Here is a 25,585-nt window from a genome sequence, read left to right as displayed (position 1 = left end):
TAAGACACTGTCTTATATTAATTTTTGCCCCAAAAGAGGTGCTAGGTCTTATTTTCAGGGGATGTCTTATTATACTTAGCAGGCTCGGTCCAGGTCCTTCCCGCTGCTCTCTGAAGCTCTAACGCATTTCTTGCAGTCCTCGGCCACCCACAGACAATTGCTTCCTGGTTACGAGATTCATAAAGCCCGCCTCCAGGAAGTGATGGCTGTGATTGATTAGCTGAGCAGCGCTCGAGAACCAATGAAACGCTTGATGAACCAATGTGCTGGCTGTGATTGGTTCATCAAGCACTGTATTGATTGGCTTAGCAGCGGTCATAGAACCAATCACAGCCATCGCATTGTGGAGGCGGGATTTATTAATTGGCTGAGTCATAAATCCTGTCTCCACAACGCAATGGCTGTGATTGGTTCTTCAACCGCTTTTCAGACAGTCACAGCCATCATATTGGTTGACCAAGTGCTGCACTGATTGGTTCTTGAGCACTGCTCAGCCAATCAGAGCCATTGCTTCCTGGAGGTGGGATTTATGAATCAGGAACTGATCTTCTACGGATAGCAGCGGGAGGGACCTGGACCGAGACTGCTAGGCAATGTATTTCTTTCATAATGCAGCTAGGGCTTATTTTCGGGATATGGCTTATATTTCAAGCCTCTCTAAAAAAAAAACCTCCCAAAAATCAGGGTAGGTCTTATTTTATTATTTATCTTCACTGTCCGTAACAACCAATCACAGTGCGACTTTCATTTTTGAAGCGAAGACTATTAAATGAAAGCTGAGCTGTGATTGGCTGCTATTGGCAAAAAAGAAAATTTTGCTTTCAGGCTGATTTCAGAGGGGTGAGTGCGATGTCGGGCCATGAAACTCGGCCCAATATCGCGCTCGCCAAAACATACAATGCCCCTGCGGATGCGAGGCGTTTTTGCGTTAACGCCTTGCATCACTTCAGGGAAGTGTTTCCCATTGCTTTGCCAGCCCCGTTGAAAACAATGGGGATGCGATGCTTCCCAAGGGAATGCCCAAAGATAAGACATGCCGCAATTTATTTTCTCCACGATGTGGGAAAAGGAGAAAAAAAATGTAAAAAAAAAAAAAATCGCTCATGTGTTTGACCCCATGCAAAAGAATGGGGTTCATATTCATACAAGATTTGTGCGTCTCGCAATGCAGAAATCTTGTGCGATTTGCACGGGCCATGTGAAAGCGACCTCAGGGTGTGTTCACATGTTGCAAAAAAACTGCAGAAAGTGAATGGGATTAAGGGTTTATTAAGACGATTGTATTTCACATCAGTATTTTGACAACCAAAACCAGGAGTGAAGAGAAAGTATAATGGAAAGATTTGCATGTTTTCCGTATTTTCGACCCACTTCTGATTTTGGCTAACAAAATACTGATGTAAAATACGCTCGTCTGAATAAGCCCTAAAATGGTAAAAAAGTTATATAAAGCTGACAAGTATGGGAGAACCTCCAAAAATAAAGGCCAAAATTAGGTAATAACATAAAATCTACTGCTATAGTTTTGCTTTATTTTAAAAGAGGATTCTCAGACTGTATGTAGTTCTCTACACGGTTTTCTGCTTCTGGTCTGGGAAGTTCCCATATTACACTGCTGTACAGTACTTGAAAGAAGTGCAGTATTATCAGACTTTGTGGATTAGTAAATGTCGGATGTGTAGTAAGTGAAACCGAAGGCGGTCTGAAGCAGCGGATATGTAAGAGTTAAACTGAAAGTGAAAAAATGGGCCTCTAGTTGAATTTAACCCTTTCCAATCCAATTTTGGATTCAGGGTTTCCTAAAAGGCTTTCTCTTTTTGCTGTTATACAACGGTGCCATCTGCTGGCTAAAGCCAGTGTGTATGCGCCAGAGAGGCTCCGACAGCGGAGTGGCTGGCATTAGATGGTAAGAATACCCTGTTGGAAGTCTTCTGACATTGGAGTTGTACAAGCTTCAATCAGAATGTAGGAAGATGTCAGACAGTGGATTGGAAAGGGTTAAAGCAGACTAACATTATGACAACTGCAAAAAATGGCCAAATTATAAATCAAAATCAACATTGAGGTCATAGAATGCGTGCGAGACGTTATCTTCCTTGGTTAGAAAATTGACGAGGTTGGAAAATCAGAGATAAAACGTAGGATAGCATTGGGGCGAAGCGCGATACTAAACATGGACAAAATCTGGAAATGTAGGGGTATCAGCATAGCAACTAAACGCAGGATAGTTTAAACCACCGGTTTCCCCATAGCTATGTATGGATGTGAAGGCTGGACTGCAAGGAAAGCTGATAGGAGGATTGATGCGTTTGAGCTGTGGTGCTGGCGAAAGCTGCTGCGTATGCCCTGGATGGAGGGAGTAACAAACAGAGAAGTCCTGAATCGTACAAGACCCGATATATCACTGGAGGGCAAGATGGCCGGGCTCAGACTCACGGAGGACAAGATGGCCAGGCTCAGACTCACGGAGGACAAGATGGCCAGGCTCAGACTCACGGAGAACAAGATGGCCGGGCTCAGCCTCACGGAGGACAAGATGGCCGGGCTCAGACTCACGGAGGACAAGATGGCCGGGCTCAGACTCACGGAGGACAAGATGGCCGGGCTCAGACTCACGGAGGACAAGATGGCCGGGCTCAGACTCACGGAGGACAAGATGGCCAGGCTCAGACTCACGGAGGACAAGATGGCCAGGCTCAGACTCACGGAGGACAAGATGGCCGGGCTCAGACTCACGGATTGTAGCCATGTAATGCGAATGGAGTGGCTAAGAAAATCTGTAATACTTGGACAGATCAGTGGCAAAGAAGACCCAACGTCACAGGACACAATGGCTGATCTTGTCAACACTGATACCGCCATGGATATCACACAACTGAAAGAAGCAGTGCAAAGCCGAAAAACATGGAGGCAGGGAGCTTTGAGGGTTGTGAACGACTAAACGGCTAACAACAACAACATACTATATTATCTTCCATTACATTGTATATCTTTGCATTATGCTGTTATTATAATTCATTATACTATTATTAAACATGCAGTATTTATGGTTCAGTAACACCGTGTTATACCATTTTAATTGATATTACTTTGTATTATAGTATAGTATTTTATATCACACTATTATACTGCACACTGTATATTAAAGTAGATAATAGCGCATTATCTAATTTAATATTAATATTACATTTATAGTATAGTATCCTAATATGTCTAGCAGTGTATAAAATTGTGCTATACAATAATTATGTTATGCTATCTCATACTGTATTATGAAACCATTATACTATCATTTATAGCATCATATACAGCAGTGTATCATATCTATTATACTATAGTTTTATATTACACCAATATACTATAAAACATGTATACACTTGTATGTCTAATATAATGTATTACACTATAAGTTATTGTAGTATGCTATTATACTGGACTTTATCACATTATGTAATGTATTAGAATATATCTTATTACATTAGACTAAATTCCATTAGATCATAAGACATATTATATGTGATAAGACCCTTTTATAGAACGCAGTGTACTGTAGCTTACGGTTATACTCACACTCGAGCTTATCCTCAGGTCTTCCTCTTTCGAGCAGTGATAAATAACAAACAATATCTTTCAGCTGGATGATCTCGGGAGGTCTCAGGGACACCGGGGACGAAGATCGTGATGAACTGTTACTTCTATAATTCATGCGGAGCCCTGCAGTGTAAAGGACAATATCACTAGGATGTACAGACGTGATATGTTATGTACAGGGAGACGTTTTTGCAATAAGTGGTACTGAGGGCATAAAAGAACCAAGTGCGGATCAACACAGACCCCAGAAAAGTGAACACTTCATGACCAGTTTCCAGTTTTAGCTATGTAAAATGAAAGCAGGATGCATGATAAGACATCTGATATTCCTTTAAGGCATCTTTCTGGTGGTCTTGATCATATACAGTGTATGTATTACATGTAGTCCTATTTATTTTAGCAAGAAACTCAATGAAAGAGGTGGAAGATCCAAAGATCTGCTGCAAGCTGCAGGGTTATGGTCCTGGAATAAGGGCCAAAGGCCACTACTTTCCAGAGATAAAGGGAATCCAAGGTCATAAACTCCACCAATATCTCATCATCGACACCAGTGACCCTAATAAATCTCATTGACACGTAAGAGCATCTCTACAGCTAAACCCTAAAGTGAAGGTTCACCTCTGTCTATTTTCTGATATACCACAGAACAAAGTACCAGATGATGTAGGGTCCATGTACAGCCTCCCACCCCACCCTACCAATCATTAAAATGCTTAGACCCATGGAATTCTTTCGAGCAGCATGCCTCATCAGTTTTTGGCTTAGTAATATCTGAATGTACATGACGATCCCAATCATTTTAACAGAAGTCCCAAAAAGAAAATGGATCCAAATATTTGCAAGTTGATGAGCCATGGCTCTCACAAAAGTGATACAGGCCCCTTCATTCCAGCAATCGGAGGAGTCACAGCTCATGGACCCCACTGATGATGTTGTCTTGATGACATGCCAAGAGATCTCAACATTGAGACAAGTGAGAAGATATCATTAATGACCCAAGAGCTCTGTGATTAGTACAATAACAGTGGTATGTGAAGAACCCAATTCCACTTCAACATTTGGCTAAGTAATTTTTATATTACAGCTAAAAGCCAATGGGCCATGGCTCCTGGAAAACAGGACTCAAAGAAGTGTCGCAATGACATCTTCCAACATGGCTGTGTCACAAACTTACCCTTCCAAACGCCAGCACCTCGTCTCTTTACTTCTAACCACTTCTGCAATGTGTAATGTACGCATTGTGTATGCAAGGCAAACAAAACCATTACTAAGCCGCTCAAAAGACTGAACGAACTGCCTTCAAATGGAACAAATTCTGAGTGGCTTCACAATGGTTTTTATCGCTCACTTTTGGCTGTTTGAACGAATTTTGAGCGATAATCGTTGTGTGTGAAAGGGCCTTTAGACATTTAGTGATCCCTTTTTTCTGACGAATCTTTGGATTCTACACACTACCATATACAGTTTCTGCTTGACCTCCAATACTTAGACATGGTACTGCATCTCGGTTATGCCTGATCTGAATGACCAACCATAGGCTTGTTTGACTATTCTCCCATTTTCCTAGCTCATCGTTTTACCTTAATTAGTATGTTCAGATAGTGATTGTCTGTAGTTGTTGACCTCCATGCCATACCCATTGTTTCTGGTTGCCCCTCTGCTAAACGTTATCCAAGAAATCGAACAGAACAGCTTAGCGCATCAAATTAATAAACTGACCTGCCAAAAGTCCTGGGATAGCAGTATGTGAATTCATTATGAAGTGTTGTTACCTCTGGTGATGGCTTGGGAATGCCCCCAACCCATATAAGTTGTAAGGTGTTACCTTGTGAGTGAGGCTGAACACTGGGCGGATTACTCATGGCATGGCGAGTTCAAGCAAAGCATGACAGTTGGTGACAGATCGATGGAATATTCCATTTCTAAGGTTGTTTGAGCATTTAACATTCCTCAATTCAAAGGCATCTGTGCACCAGTTAAACGCGATAGAAGGCATTACCACCCACAGTGGACAGCGCAGTGGCTGATAACGGGTGCTTACTAATTGTGACTGGCTAGAATTGTGCATGCAAACAGTCAAGCAACTCTGGCAAAAATGACATTGAATGCTGGAGGTCCCACACACATATCCTGCAGGATAGTGCAACGTTCTTTAGCTTCCATGGAATATGGGAGCAAAAGACCCACCAGAGTGCCTCTGATAACACCACAACACCGGAGACACAGCAGCTTACCTGGACTTGTGAGGTTGGTAACTGCATCCTAGAGGACTGTCAACACGTGCGGTGGTCCGATGAGTCACAGTACCAATTGTTCCAGTCCAATGATAGGGTTTGTGTATGGTGCAGACCCCATCTAGCCATAGACCCCAGTTGTTAACAAAATATTGTGCAGACTGGTGGTGGTTCCATACTGCTGTGGGGTGAGTTCCTATAGCATGGACTGAGTCCACTGGTCTACCTAAACGGCTGATTGACCAGTGCCCACTATATTTTATTGCTTGGGGACCATTTGTAGCCCTTCATGGACTTCATATACCTGTACAATGATGGGATTTTCCAGCAGTATAATTCACCATGCCATTGAGCCAAAGTTGCCCACAATTGCTGTCAGGAACATTCTGGAGAGTTCCTATGAATGGTGTGGCCTGCATGTTTGCCCAATATGAGCCCACTCAAGCATTTATGGGATATGGTGGAGAGGTCCTTTCACACCCAAGATCCTGTACCTACAAGTAGCATAGTGCTCTAGATGGCTATCCAGACTGCATGGCTCAACTGCCCTCCAGACATTTTCTGTTGACTTGTGGAATTTAAGCCACATTGAGTTGTTGCAGTTCACCAGGCTAGAGGTGATCCTACATGATATTAGTTCCTATCCCATGACGTTTAGCATGTCAATGTATATCAGAAGGAGTAATGTACACCACAGTTACATACCAAATCAGGTTGAGTCCTTTCAAGTTATGGAGTGCATTCAATTCCTTTTCGGCTCTTCATATTTGAAGATAAAGAAAATCTGAGCCTTCCTCAGTATGAAAATCAATTCTTTTATTAATAATCCATTACAACATGATGTAACATAGATGGTCCAGGTCACAACACTTATGCTTTTTGAGCAAACACATTCAACTTGACTAAAAGCAGTGTGATTGCTCAAAATGCGTAAGCATTGTGACCTGGACCATCTACATTACAGCATGTTTTAATGGATTATTAATAAAATGACTAATTTTAATACTGTGGAAGTCCGGAATGATCTTCATCCTCATGTAGGGCACCAAAGTCTTACGGCTAGTTGAATATCTCAACCCTAACTACAGTAATGGGAAAAAAGGGGTCGCGTAGTCTACAAGTCTTGCAGGAATGAACTTATTACAGTCTCAAAGACATGTCATATGATATAGCATCTACAAGGAGACCTTCTTTTGAAGTTTTGCTTCTTACCTATCTTTAGATGTGCATTGAGACGTGGTTAGAGTACTGTGAGCTGTGACAGCCACAAGTGAGATCCTAGGATCCCAGTCCTCTACCAGGCACCAAAGTATGTCCCTACAGCATCACTTTTTGTATCTCCTAGCTATGCCGGTGGGGCTGTTACTGAAGATAATTGGACTGTAATGCACATACTATTATTATTATACATGAGTACTATTATTATACAATGAAGAAGGATCTGGAACAACCCACAGGGAGACGTGCATGGTGTATAGGAAGACATCAATGTGGGTATTATTAAGATCATGAATAATATATATGTTAGACTAAAAACCCTAGAAGAATTATCATAAGATTATTACTGCACCAGTAACAATCTCATCTCCGATCCTCTCTCTGTAGAATGCATGGCTCCTGATAAGGTATGCCAAGCCATAGACCAAATTATCTCATTGTTCAGCATCTGATCGTGTTAAGCAGCCTATTGTTCCTACCTTCAAGATTCACTATAGATGAGTAATAACACATTTCCACCACGCAGATGGTGACAACCCGTCTATCAGGGAGACTCATAACTGTGGAAACATCATTTACACAATAGAATAATTGCCGAAGGAATCTGAACGCGACATCAGCAAGTCTTATCTCTCACTGCATGTTTTACAAAACAAATATGAAGTCTAATAGACGCATAACATATTAAAAGAGGCCTCACCGCTCACGTGTCCACCAAAAATTACAGCCATTCGAAGACCAAGTCCGAATTTTAAAAAATGCATTCCCATATGGGTCTTGGGATTTAAGGCTTTTGTATATGTGTTTATTTCTTATGTGCTTGTTCAGTAAAGAACTGTTTTCTATAAAATCATGGAGGGTACAGCACACTTTGTGGTTGTGTTTGTGTCAGACAGATGGATGGGGATCCACCTTGACACCAACTTGTTTGACTGCGGGCTATCTAAGATGGCAGCATCTGAAGAATCCCAGTTTTCACATTTAACCCTTCTAATTGGGATACCAGTTTTTCTGATACACACATAGATAGTCCTGGTTGTGTGGCTGATAACACTGCACTGGGCCGAGACATGGTGCCTGTAGATCTGAACAGGGTGTAGTCAGGAAATGGGTAGAGGTTACAGTTGGCATCACAGGTGCATAAATAAGGGCCAAGCTGAAGGTCAGGGCAAGCGGACAATAGAAGAGCCCAAAAACACAGAGCTGAGGTCAGGGAGCAGAGAAGTCAGGATTGTCAAAACAAGCACAGGTCAAAACCAGGAATACAGGGAAACTGGGGCTTTACCACAACGGCTATGAGACCAATTTTCTTAGGTATCCTCCAAAGGGTGAGGGTGCCTAATTTAGTAGGTGCCAGCTAGGGATTGGTGGAAGTCGCATGCTGGTCCTTTAAAAGAAGGGACGGAAGCACGAGTGAGCCCTTTGGGCTGAGTCATGGGAGCAAGCAGAGACACAGGAGCACCATATGACCAGGGGCATCCACTCGCAACTCTTCCGAGCTGGTGAGCAGCGAAGAGGTATTGTGACAACTTAGCTTTTTTACAAGAGGACTTCCATTTAGCATCCTAAGAGGAACTGAGCCTGTTGCATGGAAATAACTGTGGTAATTCACATTGACTAGGGGGGGTGCTAATAAGTCCTTGGCTTTGCGATCTTCATTTGTTTTCACATCAATAAAGATTCTATAATTTGCTAGCTCAATGTTTGCAATATTTTGTGAGCAAATTTTGGCATGATCTTATGGGCCATTCTTATGTTCTGAAGGTTTGACGACAACATGGCGGAGTCTGCAAAGATTTTATTGTAAAGGAGAGCAGAGCAGTGATGAAGTTCCTGTTTCTGAAAGAGATGTCAGCCAAAGACATTCACTGTGACATGGTGCAAACATTAGGTGACAAGTGCCCTTCATACTCCACAGTAAAAAATTGGGTTGCCCAGTTTAACACTAGTTACTTCAACACAGAAGAGAATTCCAGGAGACCTCCAGTGGTAACCGTTCATCAAAATGTAGACCCCATCCACGTCATGATTCTGCAAGACGGGTGAATTTCTGCTAATACAATAGTTGAGTCACTGTACATTACCAGAGAAAGAGCTTGGTCCTTCATTCGTGATTTTCTGGACATGAGGAAAGTGTCTGCCAAGTGGGTCCCAAAATGGGAATTTTGAAACATTTGCAGTAGGATGCTGAAGCTTTCCTGTCTTGACTAGCAATGATGTATGAGATGTGCCTTTTATGTGTGATCCTGAGTCAAAGAGCACTCAAAAGAATGGAGACACAGTGGTTCTCAGCATCTAAAGAAGTTCAGAGTTCAAAAGTCATCATTCAAGCTGATAATAGCTGTCTTCTGGGATAAACATGGAAGACAAAAGGGGTCTACTATCACAGATGTGTATAACACTGCTGGATAAACTGAAGGAAGCATTGAAGTCTAAACGGTGCATAAATCTGACCCAAGGTGTCATGTCTTGTATGACAATGCCTCGTCTTACATAATGGCCATCACCCAGAGCAAACTGGCTGACCTAGGCTTTGAGGTGCTGGATTAAAATTTTATTGTCAATTTTTTTTGTGGTCAAAGCCAAGGACTTATCAGCACCCCCTCCTATGAGCATAGTCCCTGAAAAAAGTGTCACAGCTTAAAGTTAAAGCACTCACACAACTACCTCCTACCAATATGGGAATGTCTTTTCTTTAATCAGCACTTGGGCTTTGAATTAATTTTTTGTGGACCACATGAACAGCGAGGCCTTTCTTTGTGTGTTTTAGCAGGGTGTTTATAGTGAACTTAATATCTTTCCTCATCTGCTTTGGGAGTTCCACTGTTCCTTTACTTCCTCTGTGGAAGTATAGATTGTATTTGTGCTTAGAATACATGCATAATGGTGAAGTGCAGGTATTAAAGAGAACTTGTCACTAGTTTTTGGCTATTAAACCGCTGGCGAGGTGCATTTCCACTTATCAGCAATAGTGGCGTGTTTTTGTTAGAACTATCCTCAGGATAGCGCCTCGATGGTTAAGCACCAGGAACCTACTGCATGGGATCCCTGGCAATCACCTGATCACCCGACTCAGCTGTCAATAGTTTTTGCCTGAAAAACCACTCTACAGCATTATCAACATGTTTTTGTTAGAACTGCTGTAGTCTGGTTGATCCCCCAAAGCGTACTTTGATCATAGTCCGCCATATATGTAAATTGCCTGTTTGGAGTCATGAGGGCAGCATTGAAACGGTCCTAAGTCACTGAGCCATCTTAGTTACCACACCGAGTTTTGGATGATTGATGGCTCCCCGCAACTCCTGACTTTACAGGTGATCGCATTGTAAGCTCACGCATGCCACTGCCCTCACTTCATTTACTGTGCTCGTGCATACTAACCATGGCGTATACACCTCAATGTTATCAGCACATTGTACATGCATCGGAAGTAGAGATGAGCGAGCATACTCGTCCGAGCTTGATACTCGTTCGAGTATTAGGGTGTTCCAGATGCTCGTTACTCGTAACGAGTACCACGCGGTGTTCGGGTTACTTTCATTTTCTTCCCTGTGAAATATGCGCGCTTTTCTGGCCAATCGAAAGACAGGGAAGGCATTACAACTTCCCCCTGCAACGTTCAAGCCCTATACCACCCCCCTGCAGTGAGTGGCTGGCGAGATTAGGTGTCACCCGAGTATTAAAATCTGCCCCTCCCGCGGCTCGCCACAGATGCATTCTGACATTAGTTCAGGGAAAGTGGTATCTTGGTGGAGCTGCTATAGGGAGAGTGTTAGGAGTATTTTAGGTTTCAAGAACCCCAACGGTCCTTCTTAAGGCCATAAATCTTCTCTATATGCGCTCAATGGGGCCGGCGGCAGCAGCGCCGACCCCATTGAGAACATATAGAAGACAAATCCTTCTTCTCTGCCACAGCTGTAACAGCTGTGGCAGAGAAGAACGATGTTTGCCCATTGAATTCAATGGAACCAGCAATACAGCAGGTTCCACTGAAAGCAATGAGCTGCCGGCGAGCGCGGGGATGAATTGTCGGGAAGGGCTTAAATATATAAGCCCTTCCCTGCAATTCATCCAGAAATGTGTTACAATAAACAATATATACCGGCGTATAAGGCGACGGGGCGTATAAGATGACCCCCCAACTGTCACCTTATACGCCGGCAATACAGTGGAGCAAAGAATAAAAATCATTACTCACTTCTCCTGGCATTCTGCGGTGCTGCTGCAGGCTGTCACTCCCTCCTGGTTCCCGGCAGAGCATTGATTTCTCTACGAAGGGCTTTAAATCCCCGCCTCCAGAAACACACGTGCCTTCAGCCAATCACAGCCAATGACAATGATGTTATTGAATGGCTGTGATTGGCTGTGTTTCTGGAGGCGGGGATTTCAAGCCCTGCGTCCAGAAAGCAATGCTCTGCCGTGGACCAGGAGGGAGCGACAGCCTGCAGGAGCGGCGCAGAACGTCAGAAGAAGTGAGTAATGATTTTTATTCTTTGCTCCACTATATTGCCGGCGTATAAGGTGACAGTTGGGAGGTCATCTTATACGCCCCGTCACCTTATACGCCGGTATATATTTTTATTTTTACACATTTCTGGATGAATTGCAGGGAAGGGCTTATATATTTAACCCCTTCCCGACAATTCATCCCCGCGCACGCCGGCAGCCCATTGCTTTCAGTGGAACCTGCTGTATTGCTGGCTCCATTGAATTCAATGGGCTAACATCGTTCTTCTCTGCCACAGCTCTTACAGCTATGGCAGAGGAGAACGATCTTTACGCTGACAGTGCGGGGGGGGGGCACTCTTGCCGCTATTGTGGCTTAATAGTGGGACCTGTGAACTTGAGATGCAGCCCAACATGTAGCCCCTCGCCTGCCCTATCCGTTGCTGTGTCGTTCCCATCACTTTGTTGAATTGCCCAGATTTTCACAAACAAAAACCTTAGCGAGCATCGGCGATATACAAAAATGCTCGGGTCGCCCATTGACTTCATGGGGTTCGTTACTCGAAACGAACCCTCGAGCATTGCGAAAATTTTGTCCCGAGTAACGAGCACCCGAGCATTTTGGTGCTCGCTCATCTCTAATCGGAAGCTGACTGTAGACGGATTTTTGTGTCAAACTATATTGCCATGAGGTCGGTACACAGAGTATGCTGATATCTCAGCACTGACACCAGTAGCTGCAGGGGATGTCAATTATCCAGGATCGGCTGCAGAAACTAACATGACTCAATGACTTGGGAACTTTTCGGCACTGCCGAGAGGACTCCAAACAACTCCTTTACATACGTGGCGGGCTATGATAAAGTACGTTTTTGGGCTCAAACAGACTACAGCAATTCTAATAAAAACATGTCACTAATGCTGAAAAGGAATTTTCCAGGCAAAAACTATTGACGACTTATCTTGACAGCCGGGTTGGGTGATCAGGTGATTTTCGCTAATCCCACGCAGTGGGTCCCTGGCGATAACTATTGAGAATAGGTAATAAATATTTTAATAATTGGAATATCACCTCCCTGGTGGTTTAGTAGCCAAACAACTGGTGACAGGTTCCATTTAACCCTTTCCAATCTAATTTGTATACTGGTTTTCCTAGGGGGCTTACTCTTTTTCTGCCGTTATACAACGGCGCTATATGCTGGCTAAAGCCAGTACTGCATGAAGTGACACATTGGATAGGCTCCGACAGCAGAGAGGCTGGCAATATACAGTAAGAGAACCTCGACGGACATCTTCCAACATCGGAGCTGTACAGCCTTAAATCATAATGTCTTCAGTGGTCAGACAGTGGATTGGAAGGGGTTAAATGGATAGTGCAAAATTATAAAAACATAGCTGCTTTCTTTCAAAGTTCTTACCTCACTTGTCCACAGATTTTGTGTGTCATTTTGCACCTTCAGTCTCATTCATTTCAATGGATCTGAGCTGCCATACCACACACAACCCATGGTGAGGCGCTATTTCTGGAAGGTTTGTCTTTCTAATCCTGCACAACGTCTTTAGCCCCTCCTGCACTGATTTAGCTAAAGAAAATTGTAAACTCCTAAATGGCGATTAGCATACTAGTGGAGTAAATACGCAATTCAGGGAAAGACTGAAACAACTCTGTTATAAGTGGAATAAGAAGATTTTTGCATCAGCAGTTCTGCCTCTGGGCCGCGCTGCTATAGACTCGCCACATCTCGTATAACCAATTACAGTACTTCTTCCTCTTCTGTCATCCATATTTTATGGAAGGTCATGTGCGTGTGCATTAGTATAGGCATGAAGAGGTAAACTAATTATTTCTCCCTAAGTTAAGGAAACAACTGACAATAATAACAGATATACATTTTTCTGGCCTTGGTGACACCATGATCACGCGATATAACTCGGGGCTTTTTTGCTTGCAGAAGTAATAGGTGCGATATATGGAGGTTTGCACATAAAACTACTAGATTCCGTGGCACACAGGCAGATTAGGAGTTTACTATAAAAAATTCAACAACTGGGACGCCCAATATGTTATTTATTGCATAGAATGTACATTCCGTACAAAATTGACCGCGGATTGCACGGTAAAGCTAAAGGCTAGGATCATGGAGCATATTGTAGGTATTGAAAAGAAACAAGCTCAGGTTTTGAACCAGGAAGCCCTTAGGATTGTGTCTTTGGGCACGAACGTTCCCGGCAAGCAGGAACCACAGGAGTGATCTTTTGTTTATTTATTAGGCTATTTTTCTCTAATGACACATCGGTCCTTATTTATGTCTAAAACTGCACCAGAGTTAAGGCCCCCAGAGTTTTAGACTAATTTAAAATAGTTTGCGTCAAAAATAAAGACACAGATCCAACAAGCACTTCCAGCGGATAGAGCATTTCATTTCTTTCTAATAAATAAATGAACCCTTCCAGTCAGCTGTTCGGAGCATGTAAGTACCGCCATATAATTTGCTTACTATCTGCATGGGTTAATAATACTCCTATACAGCAAGTTCAACACCTAGTGGAATCTATGCCATGAAGAATTGCTGCAATTCAATCCAAAGGAGAGCCAACATAATACTAGCTGGGTATCTCTGATAAAATAGCTATTCAGTATATATATATATGCTTAATGTGATGCTATTATATCTAAGACCATAGTACAGTACAACCTACCTCCGGAAAGCAGTGCAGATTTACTCTGCATTGAAGGACTTGGGTTGTGAAACCTATTGCTGAATGACATGAAGAGATGTTTGCAGAATTCATCAGGCAGGTCAACCTCTAGAAATGTCTTCATAAATAGCTGGAAACCTTCAAAGTCAATTGCCTAGCGGTAAAAAAAAACAGAAAGCATAAAAGGTCAACTTAGTAGAGATCTACTACTAACAAGTATCATTCAAGAGGCAAGAAAAGTTTCCCTTTCTTTTTAACATAAATAGCATTTTTCTTATGTTTCTTGTCACCATTGCTGCATAATACAACTTACAGATGTAGAAAACCTTAATCTGACACTTAATTGGTTTCATACCATGATGGAGCAAACTTTAACTTAACATTTTTAATAGCATGTGTTGTCTAAATGTAAATTTAACATTTCCTGCATTATGGCATTATGGCCACGATAAATGTCAAGTTATATTGGATCTATGTACAAGAATTTAACAACTATAATATCGCCCCTATGTACAAGAATATAACTACTATAATTCTGCCCCTATGTACAAGAATTTAACAACTATAATATCGCCCCTATGTACAAGAATGTAACTACTATAATACTGCCTCCATGTACAAGAATATAACTACTATAATACTGCTCCTATGTACAAGAATATAACTACTATAATACTGCCTCCATGTACAAGAATATAACTACTATAATACTGCTCCTATGTACAAGAATATAACTACTATAATACTGCCTCCATGTACAAGAATATAACTACTATAATACTGCCCTCTATGTACAAGAATATAACTACTATAATACTGCCCCCTATGTACACGAATATAACTACTATAATACTGCCCCCCATGTACAAGAATATAACTACTATAATACTGCTCCCTATGTACAAGCATATAAGTACTATAATACTGCCCCCTAAGTACAAGAATATAGCAACTATAATACTGCCTCCTGTATACAAGAATATAACTACTATAATACTGCCTCCTATGTACAAGAATATAGCTACTATAATACTGCCTCCTATATACAAGAATATAACTACTATAATACTGCCCTCTATGTACAAGAATATAACTACTATAATACTGCCCCCTATGTACAAGAATATAACTACTATAATACTGCTCCCTATGTACAAGCATATAACTACTATAATACTGCCCCCTATGTACAAGAATATAACTACTATAATACTGCCTCCATGTACAAGAATATAACTACTATAATACTGCTCCTATGTACAAGAATATAACTACTATAATACTGCCTCCATGTACAAGAATATAACTACTATAATACTGCCCTCTATGTACAAGAATATAACTACTATAATACTGCCCCCTATGTACAAGAATATAACTACTATAATACTGCCCCTATGTACAAGAATATAACTACTATAATACTGCTCCCTATGTACAAGCATATAACTACAATACTGCCCCCTATGTACAAGAATATAACTACTATAATACTGCCTCCTATGTACAAGAATATAGCTACTATAATACTGCCTCCTATATACAAGAATATAACTACTATAATACTGCCCTCTATGTACAAGAATATAACTACTATAATACTGCCCCTATGTACAAGAATATAACTACTATAATACTGCCCCCTATGTACAAGAATATAACTACTATAATACTGCCCCCTATGTACAAGAATATAACTACTATAATACTGCCTCCTATGTACAAGAATATAACTACTATAATACTGCCCCCTATGTACAAGAATATAGCTACTATAATACTGCCTCCTATATACAAGAATATAACTACTATAATACTGCCCCCTATGTACAAGAATATAACTACTATAATACTGCCCCCTATGTACCAAAATACTACTCGTAAGCGCAATAAAATGACCAATGAAAAAATTGTGTTCTGTCAATGTCAAGGTGTTGGAATAGAGGCTGCTAGAGAGTGAAGCCATTCATTTAAGAAGACCATCTCCCATCCTGTTGGACCTTTTGTTAATACAGGATGAACATGTATATGAATGGCCGTCTTGTAATACTAAATCTGGCAAGGGTGGCCACAGCTCCCCCAGCCAAATCAGCCATTTGCTAAGGGGGTGGAGAGTAGGACTCTGATCAGCTGATCGCCACAAGCCCCACATTCTCAAAGGGGTTATACACTTTAGCACAGCCACTTTAATTATATAATAACACATTCTCATATGTACACAACTAAATATAAATAAAGAAAGGCTTACCTGATTCAGTATATCCTGTTTCTGGGTGACATGTAAAAAAAACAAAAAAAACATATTAATAACCAGGAAAAATTCATTTTGTGCCATCTGGTTTATACACACAGACACACAGAACCATGCTCATCCTTGTAGTATTTGTTGTAATCTAACCCAAACTAATCTACAATTATTCTCATGTACAAAATGAATACATTGTCATTTTTGGCCGTTTTGCCATGATTTTTCTAAGGTAGGCAAAATGCACCCCATGCAAATAAATCCCTGTGGCTGTCAATGCAAAGAAATAAAATGGGCTCTAGAAAAAGGCTTTTGGTAATTTTATTTTTCAGAGTTAATTGTCCCTATGCTAGATCTGCATTTTCTGTAGATTTGATGCAAAATTGTAACAGATTTCACAAAGTCACGCGGTGAATACAGTGTGGATTTTTATCTTTCCACACAGCTTTGAAATCCCCACGTGCAAAAGTAAAAGAAACAAGCCGTCACTTCTTGGAGTGGAATCTGCATGATATGAACGGCACGTTTTTCGCTTGCGGATCAACTCATTTGAATGCGACTAATCAAAGTGTGGATCTGTGGCTGAATTCAGTGCAAATCCACAGCAGAAATACTTAAGGGTGACTACAGGGGTACCAGGGGTCTATGGGACCTTCGCAGCCTTTTTTTTTGCTGCAGGGGTCTATGGGACTTGTAATGTTAAAATCGTAATCACGCAAAATCACAACTTATCGTGAAATCGCGATTTTAACATTACAAGTCCCATAGACCCCTGCAGCAAAAAAAAAAAAAAAAAACGCTGCGAATTTCGCAGTTAAAAAAAACTGTAGTGGATAGTCACCCTTCAGTGTGTGGATTTCTGTAGTGATCATCCTTTGAAAATTATAGTAGTTATATTCGTGTATAGAAGGCAGTATTATAGTAGTTATATTCTTGTACATTGGGTGCAGTATTATAGTAGTTATATTCTTGTACATAGGGGGCAGTATTATAGTAGTTATATTCTTGTACATAGGAGGCAGTATTATAGTAGTTATATTCTTGTACATAGGGGCAGTATTATAGTAGTTATATTCTTGTACATAGGGGGCAGTATTATAGTAGTTATATTCTTGTACATAGGAGGCAGTATTATAGTAGTTATATTCTTGTACATAGGGGGCAGTATTATAGTAGTTATATTCTTGTACATATGGGGCAGTATTATAGTAGTTATATTCTTGTATATAGGAGGCAGTATTATAGTAGTTATATTCTTGTACATTGGGAGCAGTATTATAGTAGTTATATTCTTGTACATAGGAGGCAGTATTATAGTAGTTATATTCTTGTACATATGGGGCAGTATTATAGTAGTTATATTCTTGTACATAGGAGGCAGTATTAAAGTATGTATATTCTTGTACATAGGGAGTAGTATTATAGTAGTTAAATTCTTGTACATAGGGGGCAGTATTATAGTAGTTATATTCTTGTACATAGGGGCAGTATTATAGTAGGTATAATCTTGTACATAGGGGGCAGTATTATAGTAGTTATATTCTTGCACATAGGAGGCAGTATTATAGTAGTTATACTCTTGTACATATTCTTGTACATTGGGAGCAGTATTATAGTAGTTATATTCTTGTACATATGGGGCAGTATTATAGCAGTTATATTCTTGTACATAGGAGGCAGTATTATAGTAGTTTTATTCTTGTACATAGGTGACAGTATTATAGTAGTTATATTCTTGTACATAGGTGACAGTATTAGGCCTCCTTCCCACGAGCGTGACGGGCTCCGCAGCGTAATATTCCGCTGTGAAGCCCGTCACGGCGCCCCCCAGAGCCCCTATACTTACCTGCGGGAGATAGCGTGAAATCGCTTCCCCGCCCACCACCGCCGCGTCACCGCTCGTCACCGCTCGTCACCGCTCGTCACCGCCCACCACTCTCGCGTCACCAGCCGTGTCACGTGACGCGGCCGGACCGCGTCATTTGGCGTCATATGACGCTCGGCGGTGGGCGGGAAAGCGTTTTTTCACGCTATCTCCCGCTGGTGACAGCGGGAGATAGCGTGAATGGACGGCTTCCATTGACTGCAATGGAAGCCGTCAGTGCGTACAGCCCGTCCTCACCCGCAGAAAATAGAGCATGCTGCGGGTGAGGACGGGAGAAATCGCGGTGCGTAATTCCGCGGTGGAATTACGCATCGTGAGCATGGAGCTATTAGGTTCAATAGAACCTAATAGCTGCGTGCAACGCAGCGGATTTTCGCCGCGAATTACGCGGCGGAAATCCGTTCGTGGGAAGGAGGCCTTATAGTAGTTATATCCTTGTACATAGGGAGCAGTATTATAGTAGTTATATTCTTGTACATAGGGGGCAGTATTATAGTAGTTATATTCTTGTACATTGGGAGCAGCATTATAGTAGTTATATTCTTGTACATAGGAGGCAGTATTATAGTAGTTATATTCTTGTACATATGGGGCAGTATTATAGCAGTTATATTCTTGTACATAGGAGGCAGTATTAAAGTATGTATATTCTTGTACATAGGGAGCAGTATTATAGTAGTTATATTCTTGTACATAGGGGGCAGTATTATAGTAGTTATATTCTTGTACATAGGGGCAGTATTATAGTAGGTATAATCTTGTACATAGGGGGCAGTATTATAGTAGTTATATTCTTGCACATAGGAGGCAGTATTATAGTAGTTATACTCTTGTACATATTCTTGTACATTGGGAGCAGTATTATAGTAGTTATATTCTTGTACATATGGGGCAGTATTATAGCAGTTATATTCTTGTACATAGGAGGCAGTATTAAAGTATGTATATTCTTGTACATAGGGGGCAGTATTAGAGTAGTTATATTCTTGTACATGGGGGCAGTATTATAGCAGTTATATTCTTGTACATGGGGGCAGTATTATAGCAGTTATATTCTTGTACATGGGGAGCAGTATTATAGCAGTTATATTCTTTTACATAGGGGGCAGTATTATAGTAGTTCTATTCTTGCACATAGGGGCAGTATTATAGTAGTTATATTCTTGTACATAGTGGCAGTATTATAGTAGTTATAATCTTGTATATAGGAGGCAGTATTATAGTAGTTATATTCTTGTACATAGGAGCAGTATTATAGTAGTTATATTCTTGTACATAGGGAGCAGTATTATAGCAGTTATATTCTTGTACATGGGGAGCAGTATTATAGCAGTTATATTTTTGTACATGGGGAGTAGTATTATAGCAGTTATATTCTTGTACATGGGGAGCAGTATTATAGCAGTTATATTCTTGTACATAGGGGGCAGTATTATAGTAGTTATAGTCTTGTACATAGGGAGCAGTATTATAGCAGTTATATTCTTGTACATGGGGAGCAGTATTATAGCAGTTATATTTTTGTACATGGGGAGCAGTATTATAGCAGTTATATTCTTGTACATGGGGAGCAGTATTATAGCAGTTATATTCTTGTACATAGGGGGCAGTATTATAGTAGTTATATTCTTGTACATAGGGGGCAGCATTATAGTAGTTATATTCTTGTACATAGGGGGCAGTATTATAGCAGTTATATTCTTGTACATGGGGAGCAGTATTATAGCAGTTATATTCTTGTACATGGGGAGCAGTATTATAGCAGTTATATTCTTGTACATAGGGGGCAGTATTATAGTAGTTATAGTCTTGTACATAGGGAGCAGTATTATAGCAGTTATATTCTTGTACATGGGGAGCAGTATTATAGCAGTTATATTCTTGTACATGGGGAGCAGTATTATAGCAGTTATATTCTTGTACATGGGGAGCAGTATTATAGCAGTTATATTCTTGTACATAGGGGGCAGTATTATAGTAGTTATATTCTTGTACATAGGGGGCAGCATTACAGTAGTTATATTCTTGTACATAGGGGGCAGTATTATAGTAGTTATATTCTTGTATAAAAGGCAGTTTTATAGTAGTTATATTCTTGTACATAGGGGGCAGTATTTTAGTAGTTATATTCTTGTACATGGGGAGCAGTATTATAGCAGTTATATTCTTGTACATAGGGGGCAGTATTATAGTAGTTATATTCTTGTACATAGGGAGCAGTATTATAGTAGTTATATTCTTGTACATGGGGAGCAGTATTATAGCAGTTATATTCTTGTACATGGGGAGCAGTATTATAGCAGTTATATTCTTGTACATGGGGAGCAGTATTATAGCAGTTATATTCTTGTACATAGGGGGCAGTATTATAGTAGTTATATTCTTGTACATAGGGGGCAGTATTATAGTAGTTATATTCTTGTACATAGGGGACAGTATTATAGCAGTTATATTCTTATACATAGGGGGCAGTATTATAGTAGTTATATTCTTGTACATTGGAGCAGTATTATAGTAGTTATATTCTTGTACATAGGAGCAGTATTATAGTAGTTATATTCTTGTACATAGGGGGCAGTATTATAGTAGTTATATTCTTGTACATAGGAGCAGTATTATAGTAATTATATTCTAGTACATAGGGAGCAGTATTATAGTAGTTATATTCTTGTACATAAGGGGTAGTATTATAGTAGTTATATTCTTGTACATAGGGGGCAGTATTATAGTAGTTATATTCTTGTACATAGGGGACAGTATTATAGCAGTTATATTCTTATACATAGGGGGCAGTATTATAGTAGTTATATTCTTGTACATTGGAGCAGTATTATAGTAGTTATATTCTTGTACATAGGAGCAGTATTATAGTAGTTATATTCTTGTATGTAGGAGGCAGTATTATAGTAGTTATATTCTTGTACATAGGAGCAGTATTATAGTAATTATATTCTAGTACATAGGGAGCAGTATTATAGTAGTTATATTCTTGTGGTTCGCCTATTGGTGCGCAAAAACAATGGTCTTCTGACTGAGACCTTAAAATGACAACAAGCAGAGTAGATCCTTTGTTTTTTTATTTTTGTATTATTATATGGGAACACGTTATTTCAATGTAATCTCTATCCCATCACACTTCAACCTTTACAAATATCATAATCTGCTCTGTGAGGCTGATATTAGTATTATACATGAGGGATTTAATATCATCCTTTGTAGATGTGCAGTGAGGGCACATTTATTCAAGTGGTTAATGAGATTCCTTCAGTCACAATGTACAAGTGCTCCAGTGAGTTCACTCTTATTATGTCAGCTGCTCAAATAACCAAACGACAACTCAATCCAGAGGTAAAAAAGGAGATAAACGCTTCATGACAGCGTTACACTGCGTATACTGTTAATATAATAATATGGTGTTATTATGTTATACACAACAAGGGTGCACAAACTTTATTGGGCCACAGTACACATTGGACTATTTAAAAGGAGCACAAAACTTAAAGAGGTTTTCCGAGTCATTACTTGTATATAGTTTTGGTTTTGCTCAAGAGTAATATACACACCATGGCGCCAGACCGCCACCACCACCTCTGACAGGTGACGCTCCATGGACCTGTCGTATAGGTTTTGAATGTAGAAACCCTGAGGTAGGTTATGGGATGTCAAATTGACATCTGTTTGTCCTCCTATTGGCTGCAGTAGTCACATGGGTAAACAACCCACATGATCGCTGTAGCCAAAGTAAATAGAAGACCAGGGTGGCAACGAGCGACTGCAGGGGAGCAGCATGGCAGTAGGAGGTGAGTATTGTGTTTTTAAAAAATTTACTATGTGTGCTTCTACTGCAACCAATGTTTGGGGTACTCAGAAAACCCCTTTAAAGGGGTTCCAACTGCTTCCAACTTCATCTACAATGATAGTGGGTCTGGGATTCAGCTCATCAATAGTAAAGTCCTGGACAACCTTTTAAGTTTTGAGGTCCTTTCAAATAGTCCAATATGGTGTTTTGGCCCAGTAAAGTTTGTGCACCCCTTTTGTATATTAAATCAGCTAATCGGTGGGGATCATGAAAAGCAGACCCTCGCCAATCTGATCTATCCTGAGGCTAGGTCATCAATAGTAAAGTTCAGGAGAAAAACCTTTATGTTGCATACAGTAGATATTGTACATTTACTACAAGGACATAACATTTTCTTGTAGCCAAAGAAAAAACATCCATATTAGCTTTGGAGAATTGCATGTCGTTTATACATAAGTAGCAGGAAACCTGTCAAAAACTGTTTGAGCTGCCTACTGATTCCCAATCCACGAGGAGAAACAGCCCTAAGCTGCCACATCCAGGAGGAGACGAAGATGAGGGGTGGTTGAGCATGTCTCCTAAGTCTGTGGGAATCATGAAAATAGTGAAGCCAAGCCCAGCTCTTGCTTCCACCTATTAGACTTTTATGATACCGTGTCAATATGTCATTACTCTCCTTGAAGGAGATCTTTTTAAGGTTTGGAAGGTTGAAGAGTGATGGATGCAAGAAACAACAAATGCCAGAGAAGATTGACAACAGAAGTTCTAAGAGTGAAGAGTGGATTAAAGTAGTAGAGCAAAGAAGGAATTGAACAGATTGAAAGCTATATATAGAGTAATACCCGGACATTAGTACAGAAATATGGGCAGGAGCTGAACTATACAAAGTTGGGGTAAAGATTCTGTATTGTATACTCTGTAAACAGTGCTGGCATTAGGTTTGATGGCACTCTGTGCAGAATGTTTTTTAGTCCCCCCCCCCACAACCCATACAGCCCGCCTGTATTCTGCTTGTGCAGAAAGCAGCAAGATAGTAACATACCCACCCAAAATACAGTACTAGAACCAATCTCAGTACATAAATACAGCACCAGAACCGAGCTCATAACACAAATACAGTAGCAGACCTAGATAATTGTGTTGCAAAGGTGCCAATGCACTGACACTAGCGCCTTGGAACATCAGAGAGCAGGAGACAAAGCCAGGAGGAGGATGATTCATGTAGCTCCACAAGACAATGCCGCATAGAGAAAGGAGATAATCTGTCTGGGCAGACATAAGTGGTGCGCTTGCCCCCCAGGCTACATTCATCTGGTGCCCCCTCCTATAAACTGGTGGCTGGCACCTTGAGCAATCACACAGGCTACAGATAACTAAGGGCGGCCATATCTGTAATGGCCAGCCAAAAGCAAAACTGGAACATAGAGGCACATTTGACAAAATAAATGAGAGATTTAAGAGATTAAGCAACAGATTTTAGGCTACAATAGAAAAAAGTTTAATAAATGATAGCAGGACATTAACCCCTTCTATTACAATCATCTATACTATTTAGTTAGTGTAGTGTAGGGTCCAAAAATAAATAACATTTTTAAAAGGTATGTTCACAAGTAGTAGATTTTAGTGTGGATTTGCACCAAAATCTGCATCAACATTCCCACTATTTTTTATTGGCACAATTTTTTACCTAGATCCGCAGCTGATTCCTCCCAATTTCAAATGTAGGGGTGAAGTCTGTTACAGATTAGAGATGAGCGAGTATACTTGCTAAGGCACAATACTCGATCGAGTAGTGCCTTAGCTGAGTATCTCCCGGCTCGTCTCTAAAGATTTGAGGGCCGGCGGGGGGCGGGGAGCGGCGGGGAAGAGCGGGGAGGAACGGAGAGGAGATCTCTCTTTTTCCCTCTCCCCCCCGCCCCCCCCCCCCCCCCCCCGCTACTCACCTGTCACCCCCGCCGACCCCTGAATCTTTAGGCCTTAGTCAGACGGGCGTTTTTTCGCCCGATTTGCGCATGCGCATGAGTCCGGCGATTTTTTTTTAAACAATTGCTTTGCAATGGTATCGGACACATGAGTGCTTTTTATGCGCTCGTCCGATAAATTATAGAACAGAAATCGTAGATCGCACCTATCTGCGATCTGCGATTCCTGTTCTCTTCTCTATATGCGCTCAATGGGGCCGGCAGCAGCAGCGCCGACCCCATTGAGAACATATAGAAGACAAATCATTCTTCTCTGCCACAGCTGTAACAGCTGTGGCAGAGTAGAACGATGTTTGCCCATTGAGTTCAATGGAGCCGTCAATACAGCCGGCTCCATTGAAAGCAATGGGCTGCCTGCGTGCGCGGGATGAATTGTCGGGAAGGGCTTAAATATATAAGCCCTTCCCTGCAATTCATCCAGAAATGTGTTAAAATAAAAAAAATATATATACTCACCTTGTCCCGGCAGCCGGAGTTCAGCGCGGCCGGCTTGCAGTGGGTGAACATACCCTTACATTAATTCATTACCTAAATTAATTACATCATCATCCGTACCATGTATATTAATTATAAATTGTAGATTAAATGTAATTGAAAATATTGTCAAATTTTAAGGATTAATGCCTAATTACTAATCTTGCTAATTGCTCAGAACTGTGAAATTCTTCAAGTGTGCTTCAAAAATAAAGTAAACAAGTGTAAATATATATATATAATAAAAATGTTCAGTATTTATGTACATATATGTCATACAGCAGTTGAGAAAACGAAACAACAACTAAAAAATGTTTTCCTCAATTTTCGCATTTTTTAATAAACATGTCAGTCGAATTTTACCACCTAAATAAAGTACAACATGTGAAGAAAACACTCTGTCAGGATTACTTGGATGTGTAAAGCCTTTACAGAATAATTCTCTGTTAGGCCTCGTTCAGATGAGCGTGGTTTACACGCTGTTACGACAGCATGTGAACCACGCTACTAACATGCAGGAAATCTGCGTTGAAAGAGCTGCTCCATGCTACGTGGAGCAGCCCGTTTACATGTCCATGCTGCGGGCTGAGTGCTGCCATGGTTCCCATAGGAGCTGATAGTCCGCTACATGGACAGCGCCACTGCATGGAGCTGGAGACATCATGGTGCATGCGCTAGGAACCAGGCTTCCCTCTAGCATTACGTCAGGACTCTCCTATACTCGTGAGAGATTTGTAATCCCGCACATGCGCGGTTTCGTCTGAGGGACGCCGGCGCCTGTTTACAGTGCTTGATATGAAAAGGAGTAACACCATAGCTACTTGGGAGCCATGACAACGAGCGCATGACCTGGACGTCCACACACCTGCCGGTAATAACCCCACCACGCACATTGGATGATTTTGGGTAAAAGGGGTGTGTTTTTATGTATAAAATGTAGTGTCTGTATATTGTCAGCTTGAGAAAAACCCAGTTTGGGTTGAAACGTCACGTCGCTGACGCTCAGGGCCA

The 25,585-nt window shown here is 40.9% G+C and overlaps 1 protein-coding gene across 4 annotated transcripts in view; it reads right to left on the bottom strand.

The window, feature by feature from the left end:
* The window catches only part of DGKB (diacylglycerol kinase beta), a 432,907-nt gene that overhangs the window by 384,947 nt on the left and 22,375 nt on the right, over window positions 1-25,585 (bottom strand). For 2 of the 4 annotated variants that reach the window (XM_066585569.1, XM_066585572.1), the window contains exons 3-5: window positions 16,438-16,458; window positions 14,190-14,343; window positions 3,571-3,714 (exon numbers count right to left, since the gene is read on the bottom strand). In XM_066585569.1, coding sequence (XP_066441666.1) covers window positions 3,571-3,714; window positions 14,190-14,343; window positions 16,438-16,458 — 319 coding nt within the window. The remainder of the gene's footprint in view (window positions 1-3,570; window positions 3,715-14,189; window positions 14,344-16,437; window positions 16,459-25,585) is intronic. The other 2 variants (XM_066585570.1, XM_066585573.1) reach the window with 1 other exon arrangement.

Source organism: Eleutherodactylus coqui, chromosome 12 (genome assembly GCF_035609145.1).
Source record: "Eleutherodactylus coqui strain aEleCoq1 chromosome 12, aEleCoq1.hap1, whole genome shotgun sequence".
Lineage (NCBI taxonomy): Eukaryota > Metazoa > Chordata > Amphibia > Anura > Eleutherodactylidae > Eleutherodactylus > Eleutherodactylus coqui.
This window is presented reverse-complemented; position numbering and strand designations above follow the sequence as displayed.